A 23,237-nucleotide genomic window follows, 5' to 3' on the forward strand; every position below is an offset into this window, starting at 1 on the left:
ACTGGACTTGCCTCGCAGAGGTCCCCCTTTCCATCTCCTGGCACCACAGGCAGTTGAAACAATGGCGCAGGTTTCTTCAATGCCCCAACCGAATGGGTACACCACGTTTAGTCGTTCCGTAGGCTGCATGTGGTGGAATAAAGTGTGGGTACTTCCAGTGTGATATAGGGGTCTTCTCGAGTTCCCGCTAGCAGAGGCCCTTCTGCAACCAGTAGCATGCGCTGGTTAATTATAGGGCTGCACACGAACTTAGACGTGAAGCGATGCCACGTAGAAGTGATTGAACCGCAGACTTAATAGCAATCTGCTTGAAGAATAGTGCAACAAGCTCAACTGGCGACAGGACTCAGTGGCATGGTGTGTTTTAAATGGGGTCTGGTGCAAGGAGTGAAATGAGACTCCATGAACCAATCTCCTCCTTCATAACCCGGCGCCTGGGCCCCCTCCCTTGGCCCACGAGGTCCCAGCGCAATTGCACCGCCTGCACACTCGACAGTGACGCCACTGACAGGTCTCTCCGCCTTTCCTTTCTGACAGGGTGCCGGCTGCTCCGTGTACAGACCGGTGCTCGTCTCCACTAATGAACGCCAAGCTTCTCAGTCCTGCGGGCGCGTCAATGAGCAAGTCACAGCAGACGTTGAGTCGAAAGCTACAAGCATATCCGAATGTTCCTACGGCATCCCATTGCACGGTGTGAAAGAGTGCGCGATTGTGCTCGAGCCACAGGGAAATTAACCGGCCACCTGACTGCAAGTTGCATGTTCTGCCATATAACCAACTTCATCCCCCACCAACGTAAGCTTTATCCCGACACATCTTCACTCATCACTATTTCATTAACAGTCGTTTGTACACGTGCAACCGGTTTGTCAACCCCCTGCTGGATGAGGGCCTACCGATGCCGTGCAGGCTGTGAGGGTTGTTTGACCAAAGATAACCACGCTGGTCAGTGGTGGCTGGCGAAGGTGAGGAGAGTACAGAACATTGTTGGACTTGGCAACACTGCCATCCCTTGCTCACAATGCCTACTACACCTGTATTTCAGCACTAACCAAGGCTCAATCCTGCTTAGCTTCCAAAGTTTAATAGAATCAAGACACATCCCAGGTGATAATCTTGCCTATGTACAAAGATATTGAATGTATACAGCAGTTATAGAAACCTTGGGGGATGGTTGCCACCCTATCCTGGTTTTCCCAGGATTGTCCTCCTTTTGTGATAGCTGCCCTGGGACATCTGTAAGTGGTCCTATGGCATTGCAAGCGCCATTTTTGTCATCTGCATAACAATACCCCACTCAAGATAACAGATTAGCGTGAAAGGTCTACACTCTTCAGTCAGGTATTCTCAGATATTCTTCTTCCCATGATATGTCCCAGTTGTTTTTTGTACCGCATAGGTGGCAACCCTCCCGTGCTGGCAATTGGCGGTAGGAAGTATTGGATTCTGGTTTAATGCCTCTATGAACACAAAAGTCAGTCGCACGCTATGCATTAGTCACAGCAAATGTAATTCAAAGTGGATAGGTTCTGTACAGTGAAGAGCAAAGAGCAGCGGCATTGACGACACAGTCATTACAAAAGCATTCGCCGCATATTGCGAATCATGTATGTCATAAAATGATTTACCGCAAGATAATGCCACATAAATCCAGCATTCTGTATATGTACAGAATACTAAAATATATTTACCCTTTCGACTATATACATTACACTACACACAAATATAGTCCGTTGAGACAAGCACGCGCAAACGACATATTTGATTAGCTATTGCATGTTTAAAATAAATGCGTACAGTACTGCATTACCCAATACATCAATACTAATACAACATTATACTTTTTTCTCTTGATAAGGGTCCAGAAAATGTATTTAAATGACCAACAAAATGAGTTTTTTTATTTAGCAACTTATAATTCTTTCCTTTTAGTCATGATATAATTAACTTATTTTATACGTGTATAATTACTTAATGATTTGGAGCGATGAGATCAGTGTGTGCGCAGGAGTGAGGTGGATTGTGGCATTGCAGGACAATGGGGGGTGGCGACAGCATGAGGAGTCCTTCATGCAGTCGTGGATAGACCATGGCTCGTGGCAATGATGATTGAAGACTATACTCTCAACAATGTGAGTTCACAGCTATTAATTAAACTGCAAGTGTAAAATGACACAATAGAGGAGACTAGTTTGCGACAATGTGCACTGTTATATTGAGAGATGGCGATGGCTTGGATGGGCCTTCATCCAGCAGTCGACTGATGTTGACTGATGATCATCATCATAATTGTATCACTCCTGTACACTTACACAACTGTGCTTATAAAGTTATGAGGCAAGCAGCGATTCTGGAAGATGACACAAAATATCTGTCACTGGAGTAACTACAAGATCCTGTTTTGAAGCGCCATCTTCTACTCAGAAATGTAGAAAACAATCGTATTATAGACTTTGGAGGACAGTACTGAAGGGTTTTGAAAAATAAAGAATGCACTTTTTTTTATTTCCAGCTCTAAAAGTCCCATCTTTCACATATACACAACATTTTTTGAAATACAGATATATTAAAAAGAAAACCCAAAACTAACCACTTAAATTGTTCCGAGAAAATGTGCTATATACTCGACTTAAAGCTTTCATGACTGCAGGAATTCATATTATTTGTGTCTTTCGGTAAAGTCACCTAGATAGGTTCATTTTCTGTGCTAAATACGTTGCTCACTTCTTAACTATGTATTTCATGTACACTTTTTAGTACTTATAGGCCAAAACACCTTTGATCTGCCTTTGTTGGCAGCAACACGGAGGGGGCCTCTAGCCACCCCCCACCCCACTTGACAGACATGGGGAGCGAATAGGAAACTTTACTCTCTCCCCTCAAAATATCTGTGCTAGATGTTATAATTAAGATTAATTACGTTAACAAAAACAGCATTGATCAGTGCTGATACGTACACTGGAGCCAAGGGGGAGATACAAACAACAAAGTGAATCTGAGGCAGGGATTCAAACAGCGGTTTCATGTCAAATCCCCTTAGTAACAGCTCCTCCATGCAGTAGATGCCGATTTAATCATCCATAACATCTGTAGCCTTGCCTCATCCCTGTTCCCACATTTCCTCCACGTACTGCCACTTGTAAAATGATGGCAATCCGCCCGTGCCTGCCCTTCTAATTGTAAAACAGCCGAGTTTGAAAGTGCTCTTTGTATCGTGCCGTTTTACAGCGTCTGCGCCACGGAGTGTTGGGTGCGCTCTGTGTGGCAATTCTGGAACGCACTTGGCATCGTGCGCCCATGCCTTCGTGCACTCACAGTGCTCTACAGAGGACACAATGAATCTGAGAACATAAATAGAAGTGGGGGTCACCAGATGCACCCTACAAAAGCCGATATTACGCCCCGCATTCTCAGGAGTAACCGGTGGTTTCGGGAAGGTAATAACAGCCTAAAGTAACATGTGTCATGCATTTATTAGGCCTGTTCCCCTTACCCCCCATTACCGCACAAAGGGACATCTAATTTTAAGAACATCCATCCTTCTACTTTTGTTAATTAAGTTTCAAAATATATTATAAAAACAGCACGACAATCGTGACTCCTCTAGAGTTGTAAACAGCCACCGAGGAGCTAAAACATTATTGTGTTTCCATATATGTTTGCCCCATGCAGTTTATAATTTAGGTAGGCAATATATATTTAGGCTCATTAAAGTCACTTTGTTATTTGTGTAATATATATTTAAAACAACGGCAGCTGCTTGAATGTTTTGTAAGTGTACAAAAGGCAAGCTTGGAACCTCCAGGCAAAAGTTATAACAAACAAAATAGTTTGATAAGGGGCATTCGAGGAGTGCTCGATTATTGTTTTTGTGTGCGAAAGCTTCAGAATGTACCATGCAATCGTAAAGTCATGGCAGTACTGTACTGCCAAAACCAATACAGTACTTGACTCTCTCAAAATGAATGACACACTTCGACGGAACCAGCTTTTCTCACATGATGTAAGTTTTGGGCCTTTGCCGATTAAAGCTGACATCTTCATTTTTGTCCTCCATGACACTAAGGATGTCTTCCAGCATGGATGGTCCAAGGTCAAGCTGCAGCGAAATCAGGGAACCCGACCTTGGCTTGGTCACCTCTTGGCCGTCTCTGTGATTGGTCGACGAAATGACGAGAGGGTGCACATTGCCCTTACGTCCTTCCGAGGCGCGCGGGGAAGTCTGCTGCCGATCCACCCGCGGTGCCGCCCCTGTGTTTCGGTGAGCTTCCCATGGGAACCCGAGCCCATTAGTGAGTCCTCCATTCGCGACGTGCCCATAGCCACTGCTCCGCAATGCAGCATTCTTCTCAGGCAACTCACTCTCCACGTCCGAGTCTTGGGATTCGGAAAGTCGCTCGTTGCCCACATTGTGTCCGTTGCTAACGCTGGTGCCAGGAGACACCTGGTGTGAGGAATTCATTGTTCCGTTCGTGGGCAAGGAATCCAGATCTTGCGATGTTGCGTGGAAGACTGACTCACAGCCAATGGAAGCACTTCCCTCTTCATTGTCCTCTGTGCTTCTGTTGGACTTGACATCATCCTGAGAAAAACACGGAGCAATGTTTAGGCCACTGACAATAACACTTTTCACTTCCCATGTAGTGGACTGTTATCGATATCCTGTGTTGAATTGTTGAGGACGGACATGCCACTGATTATCTTGGATTTGTCTGTTAGAATCAATTCAACTTAATTCCTTATGATGAAGATAGAATAGAAAAATCAGTGCAGGAGTTAATACATGCCCTGTACAGTTTACATCATCAAATAAGTGAACCATAATTATTGGAATGAAATGTGTATACTTATTTGTTCAATGTTTAAGCAAACACAACATATCTAAATCATAGAACGATGTCTGCAATTAATGCAAAAATAACCAAATACCTTTCTTTTGTGTAGCATTTTTTATACGTGTGATGCGAAAAAAGTTCAATATACATGTACAAGACAGCATCATATACCAATAGCCTCCAATCTCACAAACGTATTGTATTCGTGTATTATTACACTGAACTACATTATATAAGGCTTAAAACAATGAAGCAAATGTATGCCAGTCACAATAAACAATCAGTATTTGTTTAAGTCATGATATTAATTATTGCAATCAGTAAAACATACAGTATCGGTGAGCAAGAATAGCTCCGGAACATCTAAGGCACGACTGCCGATGGCTAAAACAATACAAAACATTCTAGCGATTGTTGTAAGAGTGAGTCCCAAATAAAATAAATCATGCCATTGACGTCACTGCCTGACGCGGTCATTTCCAATTGCGTGCAGAGGTGGGCAGGGCACAGAGGGGAAAGAGCGCACATGGGAAGCAGTGCCTCCACCCCACCCCCCGAGGCGCTGCCACAGACCTTTCTCAAAGTCATTTGTTATGTTTCGCCCCGAGGGAGTTGCTAACATTATCGTGATATAGTTACGTGTGTACATAGTGTGGGGAGCGGTGGCGCAGTAGTTAGCACGCCACGCTATGAACCCGGCAGCCCGAGTTCGATTCCCGCTCACGGCCAACACCGGTGACGATTATCTGAATCGGTCTCGGGCCTCTCCTAGGTCGACTCAGCCTCAAATGAGTACCTGGTGCGGTGTGTAAACTACGCCATTCAGGAGACAAAGGTGGCCGAGCGTGGTGCTGGTCATGGGCTTCTCCCCACCCCTTCACCGACCAGCACTGACCAGTGTGGTGAAGTATAGACAAACAACCCCAATGATTGGCATGGCATGCAGAGGCCTTCATGCAGCGGTAAATTGAGAAAGGTCTCTGTCGATCAATATTTTAATTATTTTAGACATCAACAATGTTTTAATCAGTGCCGTTGATCTAAATATTATCCACGAAATACATATAGATACTGTACATGTTCATAATCTTGTATATATCATCATGATGATGAATTCTAAATATTCATGCTGTTACTGGAAATTGTGGTGAGGAATTTTTGGCTTCTATATTTTGGCCGTGAATTTTTTTTCATTGTCCTCTCATTCTGGTCATGATTGAGGGACTTCATCAATTTATGTAACCTCATGCTGTATTGCGGAATTGTTGTTACATCACTGCCAAAACAAACATGGGTCTGCCCTCATCTGTTTATAGCCCTGAGCCAGTCAGTGGTGGGAATTCCATATTGCTATGTCAGGAATATAATGGTATTCTTCGGACAACCAACGTCGAATTCACAAAAAGTGGCACTCAATGTATTGAACGGGAAGGGTTGAATGATGAACTCGATTGACCCCAGATCAGGATTTTAAGCAGTGGCAATTTCTATTGGGGAGGGGGCTGGAAATTCACTTTCTCCCCACTAATAAATGAGTCTCCCCCCCACCCATTCAGAAGCTGCTTCTTTGGTAGCTAGGAAGGCACTCAAGTTCAAGGTAGAGAAATCAGGATACCACCAAACCTCCCTTCTGCCAGATTCTGTTGGAGGGAATACCAGACCTCCCTGGTGTGCTCTTAGGAAGTGCTCTGTCACGTGTGGAGTCTTTACATTGACCATGTGGATATGGGCTCCTCTGTGACCATCCCCATCCTCAATTTTAGGTGGCGCTCCTCCTTCCCGTCCCCCTCAGTCCCCCTTGTTTACTGTCTCCAAGAATCACTGCTGTGCTCGAGTAATAAATAAAATCGGAATGTTTGTTTTTCCATTGTTGAGATAAAAATGAAATATTGCCGAGATGTTATACACAGATAGACTCTCCATGAGTTATGGAAAATGCCACAGATAAGTTTATGTATTTGAGGAAGCCAATCCCTGCCTAGCAACGTTGTGGGAAATCAATGTAAAATTAGTTGTATGAAATAATGTACCATACATGTAAAATCATCTCACGACTTGAAACTTTGCAGCAATGAGCTCGACTGAGACCGATTTTCCTTCCGTTTAACGTCACCAAAAAAAAAGCACTTGAGGACTCATTGTGACGTCGTGAGATGTGCGGCTAATGTCACCGTGACATTATCAGATCCATAACACATGCGCTCTCCACAGCAGAAGACATTTGTGACCTGTGTAGCAGACAAGTGGTGACGTTGGCAAGCCCGTGGCATCGCTCACCTCGTCGGCAGCCTGGTCCAGGTAAAGCCGGGGTGGCTTTGGTGGTGCCAGCATCAGCGCTCCTTTGGAGGCCATGCCCACAGACCCGCTGTGCTGCTCGTGCTCTCGCGGCAAGGCCTGAGGCTCGATCAAGGCTGGCAGTGACACTGCGGTCTTGAGCATGGGCTGATCGGCCGACAGGTCTGCCTCTCGTCCATCCATGTAGCCTTCGCTCGCAGTTGATAAACGCCCTCGAAAATCTGGCACCAAGTCAAAGCGGCCCTGCACACCCGGACATTAGTGGCATTGACGCAGGGTGCCGGTTGCTTTTTTTCATCCTATACCGAACAAAGCACTGGGTAATTTGGTTTCCTTCCACATGAAAGACACTCATTAATAAAAAACGTCCCCGATGCCAGACCCTCCTGATGGCTCTGAGACACAGTGACGCTTTCCTGTTTGAACAAAGTCCATCACCGTTGTTGCTAAACATGCCACCAACAGTATGATTCAGTGGCCCTGTAGTCAAAGCGAGTGGCTCGCAATTCAGAAAGTTAAAAGTTAAATTCTAGTTAGGGGTTAAGTTCAATTCTCGTTCGGCTTCAACTCAGGTCTTTATCCCTTTAGGTCAATGAAATGAGTAGCACTTTGTGGGAAGTCACCAGTGGTTGGTTGACTTATGGATAGACTTCCCTGCTCCCACACATTTTTCCCCACCATATGAATAGGGAACTTTCACCACTAGTGGCTCAGGGCTGTAAATCAGACATGAGCACCATAAGACCACTTTCACTATTACAAACCCAATTCCTGAATGACAGGTTTTTTCCACTAAGATGTGCTTTTATTGTACGTAGCCAGATAGTTCAGGGGTCAGAGCAATGAGCCAGACCTGGTGAGATCCTGAATCCAGGTGGTCACCCATGATGAGATCAAGTGGAGCAAGTTGATTGCCTAAGTCCCGTCACCAACAACTGCACAACAAAACTGAAGTATATTAAATTTAGCTCTGTACTTATTTTGGTGAAATTCTGACTCTTGAGAATTATAAATATCAGTTTGACCGTCATGCGACTGACATCTCTTTGTGGAAGTACGGGTGTGGAAGTAATGTCCTCTGCTGTGTGGATCAGAGGCCACTTTATAGAATCATCAGAATATTTATTTATTCTGGAGAAATCCAATGAGCTATGAAGCTCGTTGGCACAGATGTCCAGCAGGGGCAGGTCAGAATGTGACAGCAACAAATAACACAAAAAACGATCGGAGTGTAAAATATATTGTTACGGTAAACACAAGTACAGCAGTTATATGATATCAGCTTCCACAGGCCAGTCTCTACCTTGAGAGGCGGGTTGAATGGATTCAGCATCTCATGACATGATACTGATTGATAGGCAGGGTTTAATTTGTCACTGAATGCTCTCCGGGTCACCAATATCGACAGACACGTAACGAGTATCCATAGTTAGAGGCAGAGGTGTGGACTCGAGTCATGTGACTTGGACTCGAGTCAGACTCGAGTCATGAATTTGATGACTTGCGACTCGACTTGGACTTGCATAACAATGACTTTGTCCCACCTATGAGATGTGGACTCGAGTCATGTGACTTGGACTCGAGTCAGACTCGAGTCATGAATTTGATGACTTGCGACTCGACTTGGACTTGCATAACAATGACTTTGTCCCACCTCTGGTTAGAGGTACACTGGATGTGGTGTGCCAGGTCTGGAATATTTTTGGGGTCATTAACCTAACCAGACCCGGGTGGAATTAAACCCTAACGATGGTAAAATCGGGTTGAAGTTTGGAGAAAAGACAAAAAAACGAAGTCATAAAATATAACTAAAACCAAATTATTTTTCCCCAGGAAAGGCCCATTGAGCTATATAGTTATTTTTCAGAAGCGACCTGGCCACAAATGATAGCTCAACGACGTGGCTTATCATGTGGACATTTCTAGCAGCCAACTACTCTAAAGGTATGTTTCTAAATGTGGAGGAAAAAGCCGGAGGACCTGGATAAAAATCCACGCGACCACGGGGAGAGAGACAAGCAAACTACAAATATACAGCAGGCGTCAGGGTCGGGATCGAGCCCACGACCTCTGGCATACCAGGAGAGGTAGTTGACAATTCGCCGCCGTGGCGCCCCGAAATAATAATAATAAACAGTGTGTACACACCTGGAGGAAAGTGAGGTCTCCGAACATATCCGCCTTGCCGGCACGTCCGATGTGAGCCAGGTGTCGCAGTTCCCCCATGGGGGAGCTGATCATCTCCGGTTTGAGGATATCTCGGAGGTGAACCTTGCGGCCCCTTTTCGACAAGGGGGTCTTGAGATAGATGGGTTTGCCGATTGGCATGGCAGCTCCGCTCGCCAGTTCACCAGGGTGGGGGGGGCAAGCACTGCTGCTGCCTGTCAAGAAATGTAAAATCAACAAGTCAGACATCGGTCAGTTTCCGCTCCTGCGTCAGTTTGCGCGGTTGTGCTTCATAGCTCTGGCATGCGTTGTTGGGTTGTACAGCATGTGTCGTTCAACACGGTGTCCAACGTTTCACACCACGTGCAAGGAGCTTCTTCACGAAGTGAAGACACTCCTGGCTAGGTGGTTCACCATGCAGACACCATAAGGTTTTCACCTCTCCTTCCTCACTCCCCATTATCCTTTGCAATGCCCTCGTGTCTGACGGCATCAATCCACTACTCTATTCTTCTTCTTTTGTTAAAAACCAACTTGGCCACAACTTCTTGTCTGCCACTCATCTATAGTCCTCATCCGATCCTCTTTATACTTTCAAAAGATCCCAGCTCTTCTTCTTCCATCCTTCCTTTACTGAAACATGATATGTTTTCCCCGTGTATCAAACAGTCTGCAAAAAAAGTTTGACAAAATGCAAACTGTGAAATGTTTCCTACGAACGCTGTGTCCAACAGAAACGTATTTTGTGCAATATGTTATTGTCTATATTTACAACGACTCGAACAATTAAACCAATACATAAAGCACACCACGTTGGGAAAGGCGCGATTATCAACTGCAATGCGGTAATCAGACAGGAACTCTGGAAGGACTCCACCATTGCTCTGGGGTGTGTATTTTGGGTTGTTGCTGCCAGCCCTCGGTAAAAACTGAATACACATCATATAGCCATTCAGCAACAAAAACCCAAAGCAGCAGTACTCTCCATTATTGTGATGTAATTGCCAAAACACACACTTAAAGTGTTTGGCTATTCCGGTCTGCTAATATTACTCACCCACGTCGCAAAACTCAGTCACACCCCACCCAATGGGCAATGCACTCTTAAATGTTAGACGTAACCTAAGAGACAGCGCACACGAAAGTTAACATGCAGACTTTCAGGGAAAAGTGGAATACACATTGCAATGTCTACACATTTCAAAGTCTATGCGATTGCTGACGTGAGCGTAGAGGTGGTGTCAATCTATTGTTTACAGCGCTGAGCCAGCCGTGTAAATCCCACGTTAAAATGATGATGGGGGGGGGGTATCTATCACTAGGACAACCGCTGTTTATTTCTCCGCAACGTGAAACTCGTTTTATCGAACCCAGAGGGGTGATGGACCAAGGCAACACCCAACGAGGATTTTAACTGCTCGCGACCTCCTGGCCAGATTGAAGGTTTATACTTCTGGTTGCCACAGCAGTCTTCATTATAAATATAACGCATCTCATAGTTCACATTTTGACCGTATAGCACACAAAGCGTGACTTGATATTATATGCGGGTGTCTAATGGCGGAATTCCTGCGTGCATGCACACAACGCTGCTTTTCTTTATCCATTTCACAAATGTTTTTTTAGTAAAATGGATACTAAAATAATTCAAATGGGAACATGCCAGGGGGTACGATAAGCTTGTGAAAGAACACAGCGTGTTTTCAGCCGCTTCCCGTCACAAAACACCAAAACCAGCTCTTCAACTCGCAGGCTGCCTTTGTCACGAGGAGGAACTGTGTGTGTGTGTGGCAAATCTGCGCTGACGCCAGCCATGGGTATATTTTTACGATGAACTTTTTCAACATTATCTTGTGTGCAGTGACGAGGCAAGATTGGATTTGTGGGTGATATAAGGATTAAAGTCACTATTCTGCATTTATATACAAGGCCACACGAGCCAAGACGTGTCGACGAGGTTCTGCAAAGTAGCCGTGCTAAAGCAGGAGATGTTCACCCTTTGTATCTTTGTTGTTCTTCCCGCACCACACAGGTTGCTATGCCAAATCCACTTCCATCAGTCACGTCACTGTCCTATTCATACAAAAAAATCGCTGAATACATTTTTTTCCAGATGTCCTTTGAGCATACACACGCATTTTTCAGATGGGAGTCCGTAATGTCTAAATTTCAAACACCCGCTTAGCTCAAAATCTGACTCGAGCATTTCAAGTTAATTTAACAAATAAAAGTGCACTTCATGAAAAAGGGTGCTTCAGTTGCTGTTATCCAGTGTTTTAGTCTTAAGGTGCCAATGTGTAATGGTTCACAAACCTGACTTGCAACTCAGAGGTCGTGGGTTCTGTCTACCAGCAGTTGAAAGAATGGTGCAGGTTTCTTAAAGCCACCAGCCCCCCCTCTATCCACCCCCACCCCCTTTATCCACCCAGCCCCCCTCCCACCCCCTCTATCCACCCAGCCCCCCTTCCCACCCCCACCTCTATCCACCCAGCCGTATAAGGACACCACAGTTAGTCCACCAGCAGGTAGTTTGTGGTGGGGTAATGTGTGGGTACTCCCATCTCATCTAGACAGCTTGGACTAATAGGCCAATATGCACCTTAAAAGGGGCGCTTTAGAGCTCCGTCTAGTGGAGGCCCTGATACCAGCAGTGGTGTGAGAAATACATTGCAGCCCGACACGAACAATTTGTTCATACTTTAAAAAGTTTTCTCAGAAATGCAAAACTGTGACGGTGTCTTGTATGTAAAGAACAACGCAGAGACCTCCACAACACATGTGCAGTACAGGGGAAAAGTGTCAGCAAAGTGGGACTCAATTAGGCAGGAAATATTGAGCATAAATTATTCAATGACTCACAACAAACTTAGCAAACCATGTTTGGCGCAGGCAGATATGGTAGTTGTCTGTTTAAAGCCATTTGTTACCATATATGGTAATACAATTACGGTAATACATTGACCTTCATTCAGTGCCGGATTATCCTCGTAGCAAAAGTAGCCACAAATGCTACGGGCCCCGCACTTTTAAGGGCCCCGCGCTAAATTATTTCAAGCTATCAATTCCGGTTCAGTGATTCTGCACTTGCTCTATTACTATAGTAATACACTGCCTTCAACTTTTATGAACGACTGGGTGTTTAAGGCTAGCGATTTGTCGTATTATCTGGCTGTATAGCAAATGAAAAAATGCAATAACTTTACTGTGCAAGTTAAACATTTGTGTTTTAATATTTTTTTTTTATTTAGGGCCCCTTTATAACATATGCTACAGGCCCCGCACTTGCTTAGTCCGGCACTGCCTTCATTCTGTAAAATGCAATGTATGTCTTTAGTCTATCAGCCTATTGGCCTTCCAGACTTGTGATTACCAGCAGCATTTTTTTAACATGGACCGGTTTTGACCTTCTGAGTCTCATCATCAGAGTTAAACTTAGACTTGCAAAACAAGCACTGCTGGTTTTACCCGACGTTATTGATAGCAACCTATTATCCAGAACACGCCGCAGCAGCACATAATGAGTTTGGTAACATCAAGAGTAATACAACATAATGTACAGCCCTTGGTCAATCCACTGCTGGATGAAGAGCTCTTGACACTGTATTGGTAATGGGGTTTGTTGGCCCATCCCTCACCATGCTGATCAGTGTGGGTTGGTGAAAAGGCTCTGACGGTAGGACCGGTTTGTTCAGATATCGCGCGTCACTGCTGTTAGTTCGCCTTGGGTGGGAATCACATTCAAGTTGCTGGGTTGATCATGCGGTGGGATAAACAGCGATTAAATTTGGGGGGAAATCCCAAGCGACTTATTTCCCACTTCATGGCACACATGAGGAACACAAGGGGAACGTGGGTTTCATTCGCATTGTCTCACCTTCTAAATCATGATGCAGTCTTAAATGTCTGATTTAACCACTTGTGCTAATTCTCAACACCACCGCTCCACCCCTTTAATGGGAATTCTCCAATACAATTCCATATAAATTCCAAATAAATGTCAAACGGTGTTTTGTTTTGGCGGTTAGGAAACACAAAGACGTAAGTAACGCTGGGTGATGTCCCCTTTGACGATTGTGCCTCTGATTGCTTTTGGATAAAGCAAACAGGTGGGCCACGGAATTACACTGTACATTGACATCATTTGCATTCAATGCCAAACTTCTGCCTACCAAAACACCGGCAAATCCAAAAGTGTGGAATTATCTGACAATGAGGCAGCTCGCAAACAATGGGCGATGGGTTTCCCAGTGTCCCGCTGCTGCTGTTTGGAAAAGCCTCTTCCCTGTCCAAGCTGTTTCCTTTCATTTAGCTTTAAAAAAAAATTATGGTTCGGAGCTTTATCTTTGTTGTAAATCAAAACCTACTATTGTTGTTCTATGGAGTTTGGTTCGACTGAGTTGAGCATTTTCCAGCTCTGACGTAAACGTTGAATTATACTTTTTCACGACTTAAATTATGTGTTTTAAATGTTATTAAATGTCTTTCCATATTACAATTCACAGTCATGTGTCTTACCCTTTGAACAGAACAGCTATAATGCTTGGCTAAACAACATTTCAAATCATTTGGCAAGGACCAGGAAAGCAATGCATATTTTTGCAAGGCCATATTTGCCTTGTAGGAATACATTTCTTACTTATTTTTTCTCATTTATAAAGTTTATAGGCGCTTTGTTATATAACATGGAAATCAGGCGTGTTGGCCAAAATAATGACAAGTACGCGTTCACATGGCCCTGAGGTCATTTTATATGTACTTATACTAGCTTTACTACCCGGCTTCGCCCCGGACTTGGATTCACCACGCCCGGCCGCCTTTGTCTCCCCAGTCGCGAAGTTCATACACCACACCAGTTACTCGTTTGAGGCTGAGTCGACCTAGGGGAGGCCCAGGACCAGTTCAAATAATCGTCACCGGTGGTGGCCGTGAGCGGGAATCAAACGCGGGTCGCCGGGTTCGTAGCGCAGCGCACTAACCACTACACCACCGCTCCCCCCACACACACACAGACAGCGCACTAACCACTACACCACCGCTCCCCCCACACACACACACAGACAGCGCACTAACCACTACACCACCGCTCCCCCCACACACACACACAGACAGCGCACTAACCACTACACCACCGCTCCCCCCACACACACACAGACAGCGCACTAACCACTACACCACCGCTCCCCCCACACACACACACAGACAGCGCACTAACCACTACACCACCGCTCCCCCCACACACACACAGACAGCGCACTAACCACTACACCACCGCTCCCCCCACACACACACAGACAGCGCACTAACCACTACACCACCGCTCCCCCCACACACACACACAGACAGCGCACTAACCACTACACCACCGCTCCCCCCACACACACACAGACAGCGCACTAACCACTACACCACCGCTCCCCCCACACACACACACAGACAGCGCACTAACCACTACACCACCGCTCCCCCCACACACACACAGACAGCGCACTAACCACTACACTACCGCTCCCCCCACACGCACACACGTCCACATACACGCGCTTGCAGCAGACACACACAACTTTCAGGGTGCGTATGGCAGTAAACGACTGAAATAATAAAGCAGCAATGCTGCGCGAAGAACGCGATAGACCTGCAACACATTTGTATGGCACTTTACTCGTGGAGGGTTGGGGGGGGGATGCGTAACATGAGCAGGCACACTGCGTGACGCTTCCACATGCGGGTGACATGACAGATGTGACGTCACAGCTCACTTGCCGTGCAGAATCTCTGCATTATTGCGCTCTCCCCCCCCAAGAAAAATACAAAAGTCTATTTTTTACATTTTTGAATGGTGTACAGTCTGGAAAGTACCCACATGGCAAATTTCAAGTTTGTTGCATGACGGGAAGTACGTTAAACATTTTGAACAGACACACACAAATTTTCCTTATATATAGATTACTTAGGATTAACGTCAGTTTAATTCATGAAATAATTTTAACGAACTAAATTTGTTTGGGAATACAGTGGTGGTTTTACTTCCTTTTTGCTGCATTGCATTATAGATGTCATATTAGTTTTGTGGTATGTTGAACATCTGCCGCACCGTACGTGGCCAACTGTGCTAATTGGAAGTGTTTAGGAAACCGATTGACTGTAAATATGTATAAATATGTACGCAGTAAGATGCACATTCGGTCGCCTTGGCCTTTTTCATGAGCAAACCCAAATTCTTATACCATTTGTCTCTGAACCGCTCCTTTGTTTACATGTTATTCAGCAAGGAAGGTCAACTAACATCTGTAGACGCAAGGGAATGAGTACAAGCCACCAAGATGAGATGATACAAACCCATGGCTTTTGCTGTGTGTACAGCGGAAACATTGCACACAATAGTGGGCACACATGAAGGTCCTGAGGCAGCGCACCACCACCGATGGTCAGAATGATCGTGGGAATAGTCTGGAAGGACAGGGTCACCAACAGAGAGGTCACGAGAAAAACCGGATGATCAGCGGTGGAGGATATCAAACAGAAAGAGATGATAGAGACGCGTAAATTGTCTGCATCGTATGGACGAGAACGGCATTGCAAGGCAAACTGTGAGCTGGGCAACAGTGAGAACGTAGACGGAGAAGAGAACATTTGAGAGACGCAGTCAACGGCGACCTGGCGGTCACGGAAACGTCACGTGATGAGGTGGCTCGCTGAAGACTTCCAAGTTGTGGCAAAGTTGTGTCTCCCAACGTGCCGCTCTTCCGTCAGGAACTAGGCCCGTCACATTTCGCCCCCTCTCCCAATTCAAGTGATTGATATAATTCAGGGTTGTTATTCGATCCATAAAAACAAACATATGAATACTAATTTAACATTACCATGAGTGCTCTTTGGTTTTTTCGGTAAAGTCACGTAGGTAGAAAAATAAAATAAAACAAAAAATTATATATCACGACGTTTCGATCGCAACACAAGCGGTCGTCCTCAGGCGGAAAAAATAATCCAGCAGTGGAAATGCTGAACCAGCTACGTGACTTTACCGAAAGAACCCAAGAGTATGGATTCCTGCAGTCACGAAAGCTTCAAATCAAGATTACCATGAATGTAGCAGCACCCGGTTGGCTGCAATAGTGATATGAAACCATTCTATACAACATACATGACTCGATAAATGTCATTTCTTACACCCGCAAATCAATTTGTGACTGGCGGGCTTAAGAATCAAACATCAATCAATGAAAAAACACATCGTTAACCCTCCCCCCTTGTTAATTACAGGCACTTGGCCCCTTTAACCACGTCTCTTGCTGTATGCGTTTGCCGCCAGAACTTCCGTCCGAGCAGTTGGGGTGTACTTCTTGAAAATGTATTTCTGGTAAAAAAAACAAGTAAAAACCTATTATCTTATGCAACACCCAGCTTACGCCATCGCTGTAAAAAAAAATCCCGTGTAGTGAAATAGAAAAAGAGAAAAAATAAGGTCTGTAATAAACCATCCGCCTATGCAGGAGTGAACACCCTCTGGAGGGGCTCTCCAGAGATGCCTTTAGTGGAGATGCTCCACCAGCAGCAGTTGCACAGATCAAGAATTTGCAGGGCTGCACCTTTACCTTTTACCCAGGGGTTCAACACATACAATGCCCACGACGAATTCGATTAATTGTCGCGACCAAAGCTTCTGGTTTGATTCAATAATCTTCTTTTGAACGTTGTGGTGAATAGTAGCACCTCTAGTGGGTGCCACGGTGATGTGAACCCCATTACATATAACTGATCGTTAATATAATCGGCCATTATCGATCCACTGCTAGATGAAGGCCTCCCCGAAGCCTCGCCATCCCGAACGGTCTTAAGCAGCAACAATGGACCTCGCTCTTGCGCAGAAGCTGATGCCGTTGATTCATCTCCCTGGTGGACATCCACTCTCTGCTGCGTGTTCGCGTCTTCGGCTGCTATTAATCTCGACCACCAGCCATCATCATTCCTTGTCGCAGCATGTCCTGCTCAACCCCACTTCCCGTACTTAGTCAACATGATGTATGTAACTTGTGTTTATTCCTCTTTTTGCCTCTATCTATAATTCTAATCAAGCGCCTGACGAGCTCGCAATGCATTCTCTGCACACGTTCAGCCTTTCCCCATATTTTTTGGCAATGTCCATATATCGGATCCGTGTCATTGCAAAACAGGTGACACAACACCGATTAAAACGTTATGGCACGTCGGTGAGCTTTGGTATTCGTACATCGTCGCTGATTTGATGCCCCGTTCCATCCCCAAAGCAAGCCAGTGTGACTCTGTGCCGCACGCTCACCCACAGATATTATATTTAGCTTCCATGTGTAATAAACGACTGGACCACGATGTCTGGCTCAGTGTCCTTTATTATTCGGTTCGTGCTGTACACCCACACGGCTGTCTTTACTCTGTAGCTTCTCCACGGTGCTGACTCCAATGTCGGCCCGATCCACAACAGCAGCTCCGCTGCTGTTTCTCTCACACAGCCCCCCTTGGCTGTACTCTCTGCTGCTCTTCTCCCTCCGCAGCTCTCACAGCTTCTTGCTCTCTCTCTCTCTCTCCGCAGCTCCTCCTGGCAGCCACACCGCTGCCTCTAACAAGCAGCCCCCTCTCTCTCTCTCTCCGCAGCTCCTCCTGGCAGCCACACCGCTGCCTCTAACACGCAGCCCTCCTGGCTGTCTCCTCCCCAGCTGCACACCACTCCGCAGCTTCCTCTTATCTTCGGGGTTGGCTCCCGATCGCCGTCGGCGCCCCCCCTCTCCACACTTGCCCGCGTGGCCTCACTCTTTTCCGCTCACACCCCGACTACCTTCCCCTTCCGGTTTACCCGCTTAAAGCCCCGAACCTTACCCCCACGTCACATGACTCCACCCCCCGTGACGTCACCTCCGGAAGGTCGCTTACGCCCGCATTACACCACCCTCCCCCGTAGAAAAATCCCAGCCGACCTCGGCTGACCAATAGCAAATCGTAATGCGGCGAACCGAGCTTCCCCCCCTAAAGGACACTAAGCATATAATGTAACAGCAAGAACAACAACAACGCAATCAACATCAACGATCGTACAAAAGCATGCAATAAATACAACTGTAAGAAAAAATAACAAGACAGCAACAATCAACGAAACGTAAGCGATTTGGAACGTGTGCGGGTCGCCGGCCCGTCCCGGACGGTCGGCGGCCCACTCGCAGAACGGGAACGCGATGAAAGTCGAGGAACGACAGGGGGTAATCCCCCTGTCGCAGCTGGAAGTCCACCGCCGTCCCGTGTCTCTAAAGAGTTAGTCTTGGGCTTGTCCTGTGACCGTGCCCGCAGCTGGGTCGGAAGGGCTGCAGGGCTCGAAGGTCCCGCAGACCTGGCAGGCGTCCTCCGAGCAGGGCCCCTCGTCCCCCGCAATGTCACGGCCGGCCTGTCTGTTTCGGAGGATCTTTAGCCGACTTGACCGGTGCCGAGGCCTCCTGCTGCGGCGGAGCCGGGAAGCGGGCCCAGCAGTCTCTGGCGTAGTGGCCCCTACGCCCGCAGCGGAAACATTCGGCCTCGTTGCGCCGAAGCGCAGGCCTCGCCTCCTGACGGCCCCGTTCTGGTAGCACCGCGCGCGGTCTCGGCCCGCCGCGTCCCGTCCATGGAGCGGAGGCGGCCGTCAGTTGTTGAGGGCCCCGGTCATCCGGAACATAGACGGCCTGCGCAGGGTTCCATCCCAGCGCATCCCCATCTTTGACGGGCCCCCCCGTCCACGCCGTCACTTGTTTCCAGCGACGGAGGTTGAATTGCGCATCGAGACACTTAGCAGCCATCCGGGAAGTTAGCTTCTCATGCCCACACACAGGCATGGGGATCCCTAGATCCCGAGACAGCTCCAACATTTTCCCTAATATGAGAGGCTCAAGCAGGTCCTGTGGCGTCTCAGGATAAGCTGCCATGGCCAGCTCCAGCACCGCACCCCTGAACGCCACGGGCGACTCCTCTGGTGCTCGTTGTCGTTGAGCGAATCGCCGATGCGCATCATCTGGTGGCTCATAAGCATCGGCCATTTCTTGAAAAACACCACATAAAGTTGCCTTCTTATCGGTCGCTATGGAACGGAAGAATCGGACAGATTCGTCGTCCAGAAGAGTCGGCAACACCTCCAAAGCCTCCGCATCGGTCCATCTTGCTGTGCGTACCGCCGCCAAGAAGCGGCAGGCGAACGCACTCCAGTCCCCACCGACGGAAAATTCTTTAACTGTTGTAAGGTGGCGACTCCGACTCCTCTTCCCGCCGTCTTCCAATGGTGGTGGTTGTGATGGCAAATTCAAAATGGCGTCGGCCCGCGGCGTGGCCAAGATGGCGGTTTGGCGCCACGGAGCGCGCAAAATGGCGGCCTCTTGCCGCGTGGGCAATGGCGGCGGCAGGACAGGCAACGTGGCGGCCCGCGGAGCACCACTTGCATCATCCATCGTCCCTGGCGCGACGAGATGGCATAGATGCGCCAGGACGTCCTGAAGTGCCTCCAGTTGTACCGCCATCGCTTGCCATCGTTGATCCGCGTCTGATGATGTCGACGGACCCGCCACCGCGCCAACATCCTCCACACCCGTTCCCGTGGCCGCCTCAGCCTGGCTCTCCTCCACCACCCCAACAGGATCCGTGGTTGGAGGGAGTTCGTCGTCGTCGGACGAAGAAGCCGATGCAGGCGCCGGATTAACTTTCTTCCTCACTTGTTTCGACATGCCGTTGCACTTCCGACACCAGTGTAATAAACGACTGGACCACGATGTCTGGCTCAGTGTCCTTTATTATTCGGTTCGTGCTGTACACCCACACGGCTGTCTTTACTCTGTAGCTTCTCCACGGTGCTGACTCCAATGTCGGCCCGATCCACAACAGCAGCTCCGCTGCTGTTTCTCTCACACAGCCCCCCTTGGCTGTACTCTCTGCTGCTCTTCTCCCTCCGCAGCTCTCACAGCTTCTTGCTCTCTCTCTCTCTCTCCGCAGCTCCTCCTGGCAGCCACACCGCTGCCTCTAACAAGCAGCCCCCTCTCTCTCTCTCTCCGCAGCTCCTCCTGGCAGCCACACCGCTGCCTCTAACACGCAGCCCTCCTGGCTGTCTCCTCCCCAGCTGCACACCACTCCGCAGCTTCCTCTTATCTTCGGGGTTGGCTCCCGATCGCCGTCGGCGCCCCCCCTCTCCACACTTGCCCGCGTGGCCTCACTCTTTTCCGCTCACACCCCGACTACCTTCCCCTTCCGGTTTACCCGCTTAAAGCCCCGAACCTTACCCCCACGTCACATGACTCCACCCCCCGTGACGTCACCTCCGGAAGGTCGCTTACGCCCGCATTACACATGTAAGGAACATCAACAATCTACGACACATACACCACGTTGCTAGTATGCTCTTATGTGAACGCTACCGTAGTTGTAAATAAACATAACTTGACAATTCTGCATTTGCGGTTTACATTTAAATGTTTTTACATTAGAAAATCGGTGTACATGTAATTACCTCGATATACTACGATAACTTTATATTGATTTGACCCCGAGTATTATCAGGCCATGTCACTGCAGTCACATCAACACCGGTGCGTTGTACACGATGAGAGAGACATTCATGTCGACTCAACTCTCCTAGTAACCAAATTAACAAGCGAATTCACATTCACAGCAGACGAAAGATGTCACAGACTTATTTCACACGCGTAAAACCCACGTGTCTTGTCCTCCACCTCTGCCAGTAAAGTAATTTACACACAAAGTCCACCGCTGCTGCTCACGCAACATCATCATCACTCAACACCATCACTCAACATCATCACTCAACAACATCATCACTCAACATCATCACTCATCAACATCATCACTCAACATCAACATCATCACTCAACATCAACATCATCACTCAACATCATCATCATCACTCAACATCAACATCATCACTCAACATCATCATCATCACACAACATCATCACACATCATCATCATCACTCAACATCATCATCATCATCACTCAACATCATCATCATCACTCAACATCATCACACAACATCATCACTCAACATCATCACTCAACATCATCACTGACACTCGCGGCCGTTCACCTTCCAATCTGCGCGAGGTCCTCTCGAATTGTGACGTCGCCTCGGGGCGAGGAGGACGCGGGGCGCAATTCCCGGTGGCGGAGACGCTCGCCGAGACGAAGGCAGCGACACTCGCGAAGGAGGCGGCGCGGGCTGTGACTGCGCGGTGAGAGGGGCAGTGCATTCTTACTCCTCTTCAGCCTCCGACCGGGACACCACCCACCAACACCACCCACCACACCCACCAACACCACCCACCCAGCCACCACACCCACACCAAATTGCAGACGCACGCGGCTCACGTGGCCCAACCTCCCGACCAGCCACACCCCCCCAACCACCAACACCACCCAGCCACCCCACAACCACCAACACCACCCAGCCACAACACAACACCACCCAGCCACCCCCACAACCACCAACACCACCCAGCCACCCCACAACCACCAACACCACCCAGCCACCCCACAACACCCCCATAACCACCAACACCACCCAGCCACCCCACAACCACCAACACCACCCAGCCACCCCACAACACCCCCACAACCACCAACACCACCCAGCCACCCCACAACCACCAACACCACTCAGCCACCCCACAACACCCCCACAACCACCAACACCACCCAGCCACCCCACAACCACCAACACCACCCAGCCACCCCACAACCACCAACACCACCCAGCCACACCACAACCACCAACACCACCCACCCAGCCACCCCACAACCACCAACACCACCCAGCCCCCCCCCCCACACCCACCAACACCACCCAGCCACCCCACAACCACCAACACCACCCAGCCACCCCACAACCACCAACACTACCCAGCCACCCCCACAACCACCAACACCACCCACCCAGCCACCCCACAACCACCAACACCACCCAGCCCCCCCACCCCAACCACCAACACCACCCAGCCACCCCACAACCACCAACACCACCCAGCCACCCCACAACACCCCCACAACCACCAACACCACCCAGCCACCCCACAACCACCAACACCACCCAGCCACACCACAACCACCAACACCACCCACCCACCCAGCCACCCCACAACCACCAACACCACCCAGCCCCCCCACACCCACCAACACCACCCAGCCACCCCACAACACCCCCACAACCACCAACACCACCCAGCCACCCCACAACCACCAACACCACCCAGCCACCCCACAACCACCAACACCACCCAGCCACCCCACAACCACCAACACCACCCAGCCACCCCACAACCACCAACACCACTCAGCCACCCCACAACCACCAACACCACCCAGCCACCCCACAACCACCAACACCACCCAGCCACCCCACAACCACCAACACCACCCAGCCACCCCACAACCACCAACACCACCCAGCCACCCCACAACCACCAACACCACCCAGCCCCCCCACCCCAACCACCAACACCACCCAGCCACCCAACCGAGGGGGAAGCAGAGGGGAGGGAGAGGGCCAGCGAAGGGCCCACCGCCACTCAGCCCCTAAGCGTGCAACTTAAATCCGCGGGTTGGGAGCGGCGGCGGCTGTGATGTCTAAATTAGCGAGGGCCAGGCACGAGCGGGGCGTGGGATGTGTGTTTCTCGCTGTGCGCCTCCTCCCGTGGGGAGGACGATGGGCCGTGCCACTGAGCCCGTTCGCAATGCCGACCTCTGAAACAAGCAAACGCGGGACGAGAGAGAGAGAGAGGATTGTTGGCAGCCAAGACTCAGCCGGCGATGTCGCTTCAAGCGCGTCATGGAACTGGCACTTCCAAGTTGAAAATGTTGAAGGAACAAAAAGTTTAGAATGAACGCTACTCTAGACAGATTTGTCCAGATGTCTTGTGACCTCCAACTACTTTACCCCTAACATTTGTCTT

At 48.5% G+C, this 23,237-nt stretch overlaps 1 protein-coding gene across 1 annotated transcript; it reads right to left on the reverse strand.

The window, feature by feature from the left end:
• Positions 1 to 1,491: 1,491 nt before the first annotated feature.
• On the reverse strand, positions 1,492 to 21,563 carry LOC144723449 (cdc42 effector protein 3-like). The gene is made up of 4 exons (XM_078602216.1): positions 21,377 to 21,563; positions 9,279 to 9,511; positions 7,113 to 7,373; positions 1,492 to 4,582 (listed from the first exon to the last, which is right to left on the reverse strand). The coding sequence occupies exons 1-4, from the start codon at positions 21,537 to 21,539 to the stop codon at positions 3,995 to 3,997; spliced, it is 1,245 nt and encodes a 414-aa protein (XP_078458342.1). The 5' UTR covers positions 21,540 to 21,563; the 3' UTR covers positions 1,492 to 3,994.
• Positions 21,564 to 23,237: the final 1,674 nt, after the last annotated feature.

This window comes from Lampetra planeri, chromosome 18 (assembly GCF_965212315.1).
Source record: "Lampetra planeri chromosome 18, kcLamPlan1.2.h2, whole genome shotgun sequence".
NCBI lineage: Eukaryota > Metazoa > Chordata > Hyperoartia > Petromyzontiformes > Petromyzontidae > Lampetra > Lampetra planeri.